Here is a 14,273-nt window from a genome sequence, read left to right as displayed (position 1 = left end):
AATACAATATTAAAGCAATGGGAAATAAGATAACAGATAACAGCAGAGAGTGCATGATATTTCACATCCATAGTCAAGACCTGGCCTTGTCATAAAACTTTACTTGGAGTACTCTATGACAAAAAAACTTTGCCTAGTAAATTTAACTACATGTATCAACGATCATTAACTTATTGATAAAAACTTAGATATAAGAAGATGTGGTATGAGTGCCAATGAGACAATTCTCCATCCAATTCATAATTTGTAAAAGTAAACCATTATAGGTCAAACTTGTCTTTTTATCATTATATGACATAAAAATATGTCAAAGTTCAGTTATGTGTCAAATCAAAGTTACATGACAGTTTTCCCTATATATTTATACCCCCACACAGAATTAGTATACTACAATGACCTTGTCTGTCTATCAGATCATTCATATGTCTGTCATATTACATATTACTCAGCTACTGTATTTAGGAATTATTCGATAATTGGGCTGTAACTTTAAACTTTTAAGAATGTTTAAATTGGACAATATGTATAAATCTCATAGAAAAAATATGTGCATAATTGTTTAACATTGTCTTATCGGGGCCTTTTATAGCTGACTATGGGGTATGGGCTTTGCTCATTGTTGAAGGCCATATGGTGACCTATAGTTGTTAATGTCTGTGTCATTTTGGTCTTTTGTGGATAGTTGTCTCATTGGCAATCATACCACATCTTCTTTTTTATATGTCATCTTCTAAAACTTCTCAAAATCCAAATAAAACAATCTGTGACAAGAACAGAAAGTTGTGCTTTTTATTAATTCAATCTGATTAAAAAAGTTCATATGGTCTCATTTTGCAAACAGAGATCTGAAACCTTTTCTGTCCTTATTTTGATCTGAAAGAGCTTCATATTTTCTGTTCTAGTAATTCTTTCATCAGCCAATGAAAATTAAGTATAAAATTCTTTGACAGGGTATGGCATTACCATAAAACCAGAAAAGATTTTTTTTAACAGAAAAATAAAATGGACTTTTGCCATAGCTATAACTAACAGTTTGCATGTAATTTAAATTAAGCCTTAACTTACTTGATCTGTAATTGCTGTTGCTGGTGTTTCATATATCCCCTGGTCAGATCTTTTCCCTCGTTTCTCTGGAGGTACTTCTCTTACTTTCTGTGGATTATCACTATCACTCTCCAATAACTTTAACACTGTTCTGTCCTTAATATCTCTGAAATAATAAAACACATTTCCAGAATAAGATCATAAAGAAAAACGGTGACCTATGGTTGTTAATTTGTGTGTCATTTGTTCTCTTATGGAAAGATGTCTCATTGGCAATCATACCACATTTTCTTTTTTATACTTATAGCTATTTCAGAATCTGCACAACTTGACCAGAGAATCTGTGACACTTGAACTATTTATGTCATACAACAATCACCTTTGTGGGTCAGACATTTTCCATTGTGAGGTCAATTTTTTACAGAACCCTTTGTGATGTCAAGTAATAGTGGACAAACAGCAATAAGGTGTATTCTATACATTATAACAGAAGATCTTATTGAACATGATTTATTTTTTTTACTTATTCAGACAATGGCACTGATGAATCATAAAACCTGTTCTATATAGTTGTGTAGAACAGAACCCTTTTCAGTGGCTAAAATGTTTTTTCTTGTTGTCTACTTACCATATTCAGTGTTAATTTCCAAGACTATGTGTAATGCTATGATACTATCAGATTTCCTTCTCATTACTGAAGAAAATAAGTTGATTTCAAGATGTTCAATATATATATATGGTTAACTTCATGACAGTCAGTTTTGGTTACTTTATATGCCACTGAGGGGGCTGTTATACTAAAATTTACCCCACATTATCAATCTTTGTTATTAAAAGCATGTTGATTTTGTGTGCATTTCCACTGAGGTTATTTTCCGCTTGTTACTTGGTATATAGTTGTCATTGATCACACTTTGAGAACCATATACTAAAATCACATTCATAGGAAAATCAAACTTGTGATAGGCCTACCTCAAATCATCCAGTTGATAGTAAATACTGGTCCGTGGGTCTAAGATGTAGATTTTTCTCCTAGGAGATGACAAATACTCCATATTGAGTTTCTCTTGGAAGGATCTTACAAACAAGGCTCTGACAGTATCTAAGTGTGTAATTTCATTAGGAAGATCAGATTTCTTTGTTTCATCTTGATATACCAAGAAAACCATACCTATAATAGAAATAAAATATGGTTTGGTTATTCATTGTTATGACAATAAAATCTTTGTACAAATTTTGAAGCAAGAGTATATAACAGTAAATATAATTCTCAATAGTATAAGACATGACTAGTATAAGACATGACCTACTATTTTATATTGTATATGAGATGACTGCAGACAATCAGCTTCACCTACCCATAGCTCTATCATAAGTGTTTGGTGGAGAACTGACAATAGGTAAACTATTCCTTTAACGACAGACAATCAGCTTCACTTACCCATAGCTCTATCATAAGTGTTGGGTGGAGAACGAACAATAGGTAAACTATTCCTCATGAAACTCCCTCTCTGAAAGCTGACAGGTCCTTCCACATTAGACATAGTCTCGAAATCTTCATAATCTCTCACATTGGCTGGGTTATAGGTCACTACCGTAGCCCTTCTATGGGGATCTCTGGGTCTACGAGCCTGTAAATATAGCAGTATTCTATTAATAAAAGTATTTTCTTTTTAGTTATAAGAATTGTGCTATGAACAATGAGAAGAATAATCAGATTTTTTCTTTTTTTTGGATATGCCCTTGGAAAACTTAGGGCAGCTGTTTTTCCACATTTTCACATATATTCACATTTATAAGGGTTACACTTATGTTTTGGTAGTACAAATTCATTAAATTGAAGTAACTCATTTATTGTACTCCAGGGGAAAAACTTTGTTCTGTGATTAAAAAAAGCCTCACCAACACTATAATGACTACCATAGAAAACTATTTGGGAACAGTTCTGGGGAAGAAAAAAAAACATAACATTTATTTTCTCTTTTTCTTTTCTTTATTTATTAAAATTTTTGTTGAAGAAACAAATTATTTATTTATGAAAAATCAGATTTTTTAGTGTGTTCAAGTGAAATCAAGACCAATATTATTTCTTTTTCTACAATTCCTTGGATTGCATTATTTTTTACTGAAAGTAGAAATCATAATAAAATAAGTCATTGTGAAATGTTATCTTATCTTTCAAAATTTACATTTCAAAAAAAAGAAAATAATACATGTCAAGAAAGTAAAACTAGGAAACAAAATTGGAAATCAATTTACTTACTTCTATACTTGTGCAAACGAATGGATTAGAACTTAAAGGAAATTGCATTTTCTTCATTAATTATGGAGGAATTTACATTGAAAATTATCTGATAACAATAAAATTTATCAGTGTACATAAATTGTGACATATTACACATGTTTTAAATCATGATTTATTACCCTTTCAATCAATCAAAAATGAATTTCAATAAAAACAAAAACAAACTTTTTGATCCTTTATAAATTGAGTTGAAGGACAAGTGAATCTATGGACAGGAATATCACCAGTATAAATATGAATTTCTAATATACCTCTGAAAGTGTTAATTCCATGTGGTATAACTTATTTACAACATGATATTATGGTTAATGCAAAATTATAGCTTTCAAAAATTTGACCTTATGTATTGATGATGCATAATCCAATTGCATTTACTGATTGACATTATGGTGTGGGAGGGGAAAAGCAACATTAGCTTTCAGGCACTTTGTCTGAGCCCCGGAGGCCCATTACCACATGTTTCAAAGTTATAGATCTACATGTCTGTCAATCTGTCAGGAATTTTGTAAACTCTTAGCAGGTCACATGTTCTGCAAAATTTCAAAGACACCTCATTTGGCATTTTGATTTTAAAAGTTCAAATTATTTTTTTCATTCTAAGTTTAAAGTTTTAAATAATAATAAGCATAGAAATTATCATTTTAAAAACAAAACTATCTATATGGGGTCTGCGAAATTTTGCATAGCACCTTAGCAAAGAATTTACAATATTCATGATAGATAAATGGACAAATCTATCTATGGTTTTTGAGACATGTGTTATAACAAATTATATGCATGTCATGTACCTAAGGTTTTAGCTTCCTTCACTCCCTGATTATGGAACTTCATATATGGTCAAAGCATATACCTTATACATGCCCCAATCAAAAAGATGCCTAGTTTAGAGGCACCCTCTTTCTAAATCTCATCAGAACTGTTAAACACTTCCTTGTGATTTCATATACAAATATAGGCACAGAAACTAGCAGTATTTTCAATAAACTTCAATATGAAATTTTAAATATTTTTTTCTCACTTCATGTATGGGGCAAAAATTAGGTCATTATCATCTAGTCCATTTTATCTATTTCTATAATAAAAACTGAGTGCATTAGATTAATTCTGATAGAGTTGTGTACATTAATCAATAGCCTTATATATAGAATCTATTAACCCATAAAGTTTCCTAATACTATTGAATATTTCTACAAACCAAATTAGTAACACAGTAATTTATCTTCTCTCAGGAGCCATTTTAACTTACTGGAGAAGAATATACCAAATATGTATAATGCCAATAGTTAACAACATGTGATGATTTACAACCTTACAGAAAACACTTTATCCAGCAAAGGTTTCTATCCTAACAAGAAGGCACTGCCATTCAAAGGCCTAAATTATGACAGGGAGACTGAGTTCCATTCAAAGGTTTCAATCTGTATAGGGAGACACTGCCATTCAAAGGTTCCAATCTTGATAAGGAGATACTGCAATTCAAAGGTTCAATCCTGATAGGGAAACACTGTCATTCAAAGGTTCAACCCTGATAGGGATACACTGTCATTCAAGGTTCAATCCTGATAGGGAGACATTGCCATTCAAAGGTTTCAATCTTGCTAGGGAGACAGTTCCATTCAAATGTTTCAATCTGGATAGGGAGACACTGTCATTCAAAGGTTTCAATCTGGATAGGGAGACACTGCTATTCAAAGGTTTCAATCCTCTGGTAGGGAGACACTGCCATTCAAAGGTTTCAATCTTGATAGGGAGACACTGCTATTCAAAGGTTTCAATCCTCGGGTAGGGAGACACTGTTATTCAAAGGTTTCAATCTTGATAGGGAGACACTGTTATTCAAATGTTCAATCCCGATAGGGAGACACTGCCATTCAAAGGTTTCAATCTTGCTAGGGAGACATTGTCATTCAAAGGTTTCAATCTTGATAGGGAGACACTGTTATTCAAAGGTTCAATCCTGATAGGGAGACACTGCTATTCAAAGGTTTCAATCCTCTGGTAGGGAGACACTGTTATTCAAATGTTTCAATCTTGCTAGGGAGACACTGCCATTCAAAGGTTCAATCCTGATAGGGAGACACTGCTATTCAAAGGTTTCAATCCTCTGGCAGGAAGACACTGTTATTCAAAGGTTTCAATCTGGATAGGGAGACACTGCCTTTCAAAGGTTTCAATCTTGCTAGGGAGACACTGCCATTCAAAGGTTTCAATCTGGATAGGGAGACACTGCTATTCAAAGGTTTCAATCCTCTGGTAGGGAGACACTGCTATTCAAAGGTTTCAATCTTGATAGGGAGACACTTCCATTCAAAGGTTTCAATCTTGCTAGGGAGACACTGTTATTCAAAGGTTTCAATCTGGATAGGGAGACACTGCTATTCAAAGGTTTCAATCCTCGGGTAGGGAGACACTGCTATTCAAAGGTTTCAATCTTGATAGGGAGATACTGTTATTCAAATGTTTCAATCTGGAAAGGGAGACACTGCTTAATATCCAAAGGTTTCAATCCTCATTATCCTGATAGGGAGACACTGCCATTCAAAGGTTTCAATCTTGATAGGGAGACACTGCCATTCAAAGGTTTCAATCTGGAAAGGGAGACACTGCTTAATATTCAAAGTTTTCAATCCTCATTATCCTGATAGGGAGACACTGGCATTCAAAGGATTTAATCTTGATAGGGAGACACTGCCATTCAAAGGTTTCAATCCTGATAGGGAGACAGTTCCATTCAAAGGTTTCAATCTTGCTAGGGAGACACTGCCATTCAAAGGTTTCAATCTTGCTAGGGAGACATTGCCATTCAAAGGTTTCAATCTTGCTAGGGAGACACTGTCATTCAAAGGTTTCAATCTTGCTAGGGAGACAGTTCCATCAAAGGTTTCAATCTTGCTAGGGAGACAGTTCCATCAAAGGTTTCAATCTTGCTAGGGAGACAGTTCCATTCAAAGGTTTCAATAATCATTCAGGTGAAAAACAAAACAAGAGGAGCAAAAGTACATCAAGTTAATAAGATTCTGAGAAAGGTCACAAAATTCTGTGAAGCAGATCAGGAGAAGTCAAAGAGACGGACGGGTTTGAACAAGTGGAAAAATTAATTGAGAATTAAGTTTGGCAAAAATTTGGAATGCATTGTCTTTGTACAAAACTGTCCCAATATTTGAGGCTTACTTATTTATAGAAATTTATCTTACAACTTTAGATAAAGTTTTTATGCATCTTGACATTAAGACCCATCAAATTTGCCCTGGTCAGTTCCCCCTAATAATAACCATCCTTAATATGTAGTTAGCAAATCTATTAAAGTACATGTATGTTTGTCCAACATTTTAATTATAAACACTATCAATCATTTTGATTTACAACTTTAGAATGCATGTATTCACAAAGCCATTACTAATTGTGTAAAGAAGTTTTTAAATTTATTTTACACTTAATATCAGACAAGCATGTACCTTGAATTTAATTGATTTCCACAGATATGACTCATATCCATATATTAATGTGTACTTCGTTATCTACAGGTATTGTTATGTAACAAGTCTATAAAGGGTTAAAAAACATGTTTGCATTTCTCCAGAACACATTTTTTTTAAATATTACTAAAGAAAATTGGTAAAACTACAACTTTGATGAAGTTACTGTTTTTAGTTTTGAAAGAATTCCTTTCAGTTTCCTAAAAGACCATTCAAGAAATAATAGGATGATTTATGTATCTATTCATGGGCAATGTGACTTATATTGCATCCTTTCTATCTCTGAACAAAGTAAACGATCAAATACCTGCTTTACTAATTAAGCATTAATTTTATCTTAAAATAAGTAGTGTTTCATGGAACCCTGTGTCTCGCCTGAAATTGTTGACTTCAGTGTAGAAGTGTCAGGCCTGTAGCCAGGAATTGGACTCACAAACTTGACGTTCGTCCACACACACCCTGGCTAGGGGTATGAGTTTTACATTGATTGTAAAAAGAGAGTCCATAATTCAGTAAAATACTGAAAAATGGTAAAAAATATATGGAAAATGTCTCTGTAAGACGCAGGTGCTGACCCTGTTTCCACATAACAATTTAAAGGGACACAACTTAAGATTGGTTAAAGTGTAGCTTCCTTAATTCATACATAATCTGAGTTTTGTGCCAGTAAGCACTATGTACAAGTTTCATAACATTTGGTTTAGGCAAAAATTAATTAAGAGAATAGAACGGAAAACTTCAGCATTTTTCCATTTGCAAAGGGACATAACTCTAGAACTGTAGAAATGACAAAATTTTTAATTGATCTGTGTTCTGTGGTAATAAGCATTGTGTATCTGTTTCATAACATTTGGAAGAGGCAAACTTAAGTTTGTTAACCAATTTCCGGACACAGGGTCAGACATACAAAGGGACAAGACTTAAACTTAAACTTAATGTATATTACATGTTTGACCCCTATGCATTTCTGCGCTTGTTCCAGGTCAGGAGCCTCTAGCCTTTGTTAGTCTTGTATGTTTTTCTAATTTTGGTTCATTTAATATATATATCTGAGTTTAGTATGACCTTTTTTCTGAATTAGTACCAAAAACATTTTTGTTTAGGGGCCAGCTGAAGCCGGGTGCAGGATTTTTCTTGCTATGTTGAAGGCCCATATTTGTGGCCTTAGGCAATTTTTGCTCTTTGGTAGGGTTGTTGACTTTGACACATTTCTGGTTTCTGTTCTCAATTTTATTTAATGACAGACTTAACAATCGTGGACCCTGCCACAATCTAGGATATCTATGACTTGCTTTTGCAACATAAATATTGCAGGCAAAAAAAGGGTTAATTTGCACAGGTATTTAAAAAATGTTTACATTATGTAAAATCCATGAAAAGGAAGTCAAGGTTAATGAATCCTTTCAGACTGACATGCACACCTTACAATCATTTTAAAATCATATTCTGTTGAACAATACATATACTATTTCATTCATACTCTTACAAAAATTATTAACAATAAATACAATGGATAGGTTCAGCAGGGTTGAACAACAGGGATAGTTAGGGGCAGAATTTTTAGCTTTTACCATGCAGGCCATCAATGAACTCCTCGAAGAGTTGTTGCAAGGATTCTTTGAGTGCAGACATCTAGGTATCTGATTAAATGTTCCCATTCTGACCAGAACATGGCTGCATACTTGTAACTTAAATCCAGCACAAACAAATGGACTAACCACTTTGCTTGGCAGATGAATGAGTGATTAATTGGTGTTAAAGGCCACTTCCAGCACTTCTGTAATATTTTATGGCAGAGTTTTTATTAGTGAAGGAAATAAGTGTGCCTAGACATTAAAAGGTCAAAGTGACAATATTTCTATACCCCAGTTACCCTTGGGAAAACTATCATTAACCAATGAACCATGAAAATGAGGTCAAAATCAGAACAACTCTCTCTTAAAGGACAATGAGCATCTTTTAATCATTTTAAAAAGTACCTATTATTACTTAAAATAACTATAAGAACTTGTTTGATCATAAAGATGAGGAGAAAATCAATTCATTTGTAGATAGAATCATTCATTTCTAAATGGACCATTATTCCAGAATTAAATGTAGAAAGTAATTTAAGGTTAAAATCCATCAAAGTTATATACCTTGTTATTATGATGTCTCCAAATCACTTTTTCTGTTGGGTTCATTCTTCTTTCTTTTTAAAGCTTATAATTTAATCCATGCACAATTAGACGGAAAACTCCAGTTTCATTTAAAATTTTAATCCAAAAGCATACATTTTAATTTAAGACTCCAGTTTTTACACCTTCAAAACTGCACTTTAAATCTAGCAAATTAAACAAACTGCACCTTTCAATCTATCAAACATCCTGGTGACTATGATTAACTTAATCAATTTGTCTTCTGCTGATAACAAAATCTGTTTACATTGTCTTATGTCGTAATATTTGAACAAAAACTGTAAGAAACTTGTCAAACTTTAGAAGCCATTCAAGCAGAAAGCATAAATACAATAAAGACTGTTTTCATCAAATTTTCGGTAAATCATAAAGTAAAAAAGAAACTTTCCAGGTCAACAACTTCATCCATATAACAGTGGTCAAGTTAGCTGTTTCCGAGTTTAATTATTTCCAACATTTTATATGAAAATCAACGAACTGTTGCACTGAACAAACACAATGAAAGCTTCAATATTTTATCTTCACCAATAGAGGCATTCAATAGCCGTTTGCCATTTCTAATTTCCTGTTACATTTCCTATGGACCTTGTCTCCCAATAGTTATAATAAGTTACTAATGGGTTTATATAATTCCAAAACAATTAAACAGAATACAGATGCATATCAGATCATATGAAATTATCCTTTTTTTTTGAAGTGGTAAAAACACATGGCCCCTGTGCATTGTTTATAAAAAAAAAGCAGATTACAGAATGAAGATCAATCCAAGAAAAAATCAACACAGAGATACATGGTTTCACGATTTCCTATATCAAACTGAAAGGTACCCTAGTACATATGACAGTTTAGCTCGACTTTTTTTTACATTTATCACAAACAATAACTTAACAACAGCCTACGATCCAGTCATGTAAATCCATTTAAATGTTTGAAACACTGCTCTTTTAAACCTTTTAAATTTCATTTCATATCCAGACTTCACAATAGAATTTATCTTTTGAATTAAAGAAACAAATATGCTGAAAGAGGTATAGTAAATAAAACAGGTTATATTGATCAAAATCAATATTTTTTCTTGTAAATTGATCAATCACATTTTAAATTCAGTAGCTAATGTTTTCAGTATTTCCCAGTAGCCAATATCTTTCTATTGTCACAATCAAACCTGCCACAAGGAACAATTAAATATACAAGGTGATATAATCACTGACAGGTGTTTTAGAAATCTATTTGGATATACAGGTATGTTAATTGACTTGTAAGGTGTTCATGCACACCTGACTTGGAAATCAAGTGTAGGGATTTAAACATCATACAATAGTGAAAGGCCATGTCTACATGGGGCCTATGACAGACTGCATAATGTCAAAGATAATTAAATACATCTGTGACAAGAGATAGGTCAGTCCATTGTATCAAAGGTCTGTGGATCAGTCATGCTGGTTAAAAGGCCTCATGGATCTGTCTAACTGCATCAAAGACTATGGGTCCCCAACAAACATGTACATGATGTATAGTCCTTCAGAATCTATACTTAACCATTTGTCAGTAATAAATAATGGTAATAATAGTTTTTGATATAAATAAGGTGACAGTGGTGGATCCAGAACTTTTCCTAAAGGGGGGGGGGGGGGGCTTTAGTCATGCTTCAATGATTCCCTATATAATCAACCAAATTTTTCCCACAAAAGGGGGGGCCTGGGACCCCAGGCCCCCCTGGCTCCGCCTATGGGTGAGACGGTCAGCTGCATTGAACTCACCCTGAGGTCCTCATGTAATACAATGCAAGGGCAGATCCAGCCATTTTCAAAAGGTGGGTTCTTAAACCAGAATAAAGGGGGGGAGGTCCCAGAAGGCAATTTTAATGTTTACTGATCTTTGCCTTACATTCCTTAGATTCATTAATCACGGGTATGAGAGGGATGCTGTAACTGTTTTGTCAGTATGGCTTTTGCCCATTATTGAAGTCCATACTGTGACATAGCTATCCAATGGCACTTTAATCCATATCATTAGACGATAGTAGTTTTCATGTCAAAGTTAGACCTTCTAAATCATTGACCCATTATAGAAACTCATTATTTTGTTTGAAATTCATGACATAGACTCACTTCATACTAAAAAGATTTCACTGAAGCAAATAGTTAAAATACTTAACCTGTTGATCAGTTTGCGGGAGAAGAATTCAAACTTAAATTGTCTATTTGCAAATTTGTTGCCATTGCTAAAGTGATACCCCAAAACCCACAGAATAAGCACTGAGTAAACTATTATATGTAACATACATGTGGTCTGATGGGGTATCCATCTTCACTTGAAGTTCCACTTATTTTTTCAGCATACTTTGGATATCTTTTAGCCAACATGTCCATAAATTGCTCTCTCTTCCTAGAGTCATCCTAAAAAAAACCATAATTTGTCATTGCTTCATGAATTTATATTTATCAAGGGGAATAACATACTCCTCTTATTATGCCACCTTTCCAATTTGTAAATATGTATGCATACATGTGAATGATTGTGCAGATAAACCAGCATTTTTTCAGGAGAAATATTTGACAAAATAAGGATGGGGTGACATGGTTTCAAATAAATCCTGCTTTTCTTCATAGAAAGCCAATCATTTGATCCCAAATTACATTGTAGTACATCTTTCTTTTCTTTATTTTCCCTCAATTTGTTGATACATTTATTTGAAATACTTTCTTTACAATATCAAGGCAACAGAAAGTAAAACCTACAATATGAGTTACTAACATACATTACAACACCTTGTACATACCATTAGTATTAAACAATCCTAAAAGTATATTTATAACACATCTTCCCCAAAACCTCCGACAGACTTTTCATGGACAAACTGTATTGATATTTTTTTCAAGAAAACCCCACAATATTATGTTAAACAGAGTGGAGTTTCCAGAAGTGGAATAGGATATATTGCCATCCATCATCTGTATCTATATATCACAGGATTGTTACAAAGTCAGTGGGATACAGAATTAAAGGGAAATTGTTCAGATTGTAAAATGCACCTAATATGCTCAATAGGGTGAGTTTGTTTGGTTTTTTTTGCTTGTAAAGAAAATCAAATTTAAATTGAATTAATACTTCTTATAAAAAAAGTTTTTTTTTTGCAATATTCAATATCTTTAATCATGACAAGAAGTATACATCTTGAAGGGAACACCTACAAGTATTTTCATATTGTTTTACAGAAAATGAGATATTATATAAAGAAACCTGACAATCCTCAAAGTTAGATTTATCTTTGAAAATTGATTCTCTGAAACTCCTGAAGATTGTTTATTGTGCTTTGAATCTTTTATCAATAATGGATTGAGTCTCCTGGGTTTTACAATGTAATATGGAATGGTAAAGTTCATGTTCAAATGGTTTAAAAGTAATTACATTAAATAATGAATTTCTGAGCAATAAATTAAAGCTTGATTTAGGAACTTCTAATACACTGTAATGTTTAACATTGTGTTCCCATTCTTGTCTTATGGTTTTTTGGTAGTAAGTTGTCTCATTTGGCAACTATTCAATATCTCTTTATTCTATAACAGAAAACTAAAAGATTAAAGAAGATATCTACACATTGCTATAAAAATCAGATTATTGAGACAAAATTTCCTGGTTCAGTCCCCATTCATGGCAGAAAATTTCAGGGACTGAATTTTCGGCTCTCCATTGACGCCATTTCGGTGTATGATCTTGAGAAGTAGATTTCGGAAAAGTGCAGGCTAATGCCGCTACAAGACAGCACTTGCATGCGCAAAGTGGAAAGGGATTAATATAAGTTGTAATAACTTGTTTCCTAATCCAATATAAATAGTTATGTTTAACCTAAGAAGTAGTTAACTTGAGCCTCCATCATAATCATGTTCATCATGTTCATAGCTTATAGAAACAGTATTTTTAAAGCAATGAATCAAATATAAAGATACAAATGTAGCCACTTGAGTGGTAGTGTGTTACAGAAATGCATCTGGGTAACAAAAAAATTGTTAGCAATGTATTTTTTCACTTTATTGATCAAGGATGGACGAACTTACTGTCCATTACTGCCATACAACTTAATGGTAGTTTAGTATCTATAAAATCACCAATTGCAAAATTAATGTCTTTAACAATACAAAATCAAAATATTAAGAAATATCCTATAAAACAAAATCTCAGGCATACAATACAAAATTAAAATATCAAGGAATATCCTATAAAACAAAATTTCAGGCATACAATACAAAATCAAAATATTAAGGAATATCCTATAAAACAAAATCTCAGGCATACATTAAACAAAAGCAAAATATTAAGGAATATCCTATAAAACAAAATCTCAGGCATACATTATACAAAAGCAAAATATAAAGGAATATCCTATAAAACAAAATCTCAGGCATACAATACAAAATCAAAATATTAAGGAATATCCTATAAAACAAAATCTCAGGCATACATTATACAAAAGCAAAATATAAAGGAATATCCTATAAAACAAAATCTCAGGCATACAATACAAAAGCAAAATATTAAGGAATATCCTATAAAACAAAATCTCAGGCATACATTATACAAAAGCAAAATATAAAGGAATATCCTATAAAATAAAATCTCAGGCATACAATACAGTAGCAAAATATAATAAACAAGAATGTGTCCAAAGTACACGGATGCCCCACTTGCACTATCATTTTCCATGTTCAATGGATCATGAAATTGGATAAAAAATATAATAAGGCATTAGAATTAGAAAGATGATATCATAAGGAACATGTGTACCAAGTTTCAAGTTGATTGGACTTCAACTTCATTAAAAACTACCTTGACCAAAAACTTTAACCTGAAGCGGGACAGACGGATGAACAGACGGACAAATGAACAGACAGACAGACGGACGGACAAAGGGACGCACAGACCAGAAAACATAATGCTCCTCTACTATTGTAGGTGGGGCATAAAAATACAGTCATAGGCGGATCCAGGGGGGCCTGGTTGATTTAAACAGTGAATCATTGAAGCATGACTGGAGCCCCCCCCCCCCCCCCTAATGCTGTTGTAATGCAGCTCAAACAGTTAACTATAACATGTATAACAGATGTGTAACAAAGATATTAGGTGAAAAGTATTTTTTGTTTGTGTGCCTTGAATTCTAAGGGAAAATAGTATCTGGTCTTTTTTCAACATACCAAAGGATCTTTTTTTTTGACAAACTATATTTGTACTAACACTCCCATAAGTCTGAATCTAAGGTTTAAGGTGGTACCT

At 33.0% G+C, this 14,273-nt stretch overlaps 2 protein-coding genes across 2 annotated transcripts in view; both read right to left on the bottom strand.

Moving 5' to 3' along the window:
• Window positions 1-14,273, bottom strand: part of LOC134705627 (uncharacterized) — a 101,523-nt gene that overhangs the window by 40,209 nt on the left and 47,041 nt on the right. The window contains exons 3-6 of the mRNA XM_063564349.1: window positions 11,288-11,401; window positions 2,486-2,675; window positions 2,017-2,215; window positions 1,066-1,210 (exon numbers count right to left, since the gene is read on the bottom strand). Of these exons, the coding sequence (XP_063420419.1) occupies window positions 1,066-1,210; window positions 2,017-2,215; window positions 2,486-2,675; window positions 11,288-11,401 (648 nt within the window). The remainder of the gene's footprint in view (window positions 1-1,065; window positions 1,211-2,016; window positions 2,216-2,485; window positions 2,676-11,287; window positions 11,402-14,273) is intronic.
• LOC134706589 (rac GTPase-activating protein 1-like) overlaps window positions 1-14,273 on the bottom strand; it is a 124,033-nt gene that overhangs the window by 86,670 nt on the left and 23,090 nt on the right. The window lies entirely within an intron of this gene.

Source organism: Mytilus trossulus, chromosome 2 (genome assembly GCF_036588685.1).
Source record: "Mytilus trossulus isolate FHL-02 chromosome 2, PNRI_Mtr1.1.1.hap1, whole genome shotgun sequence".
NCBI lineage: Eukaryota > Metazoa > Mollusca > Bivalvia > Mytilida > Mytilidae > Mytilus > Mytilus trossulus.
This window is presented reverse-complemented; position numbering and strand designations above follow the sequence as displayed.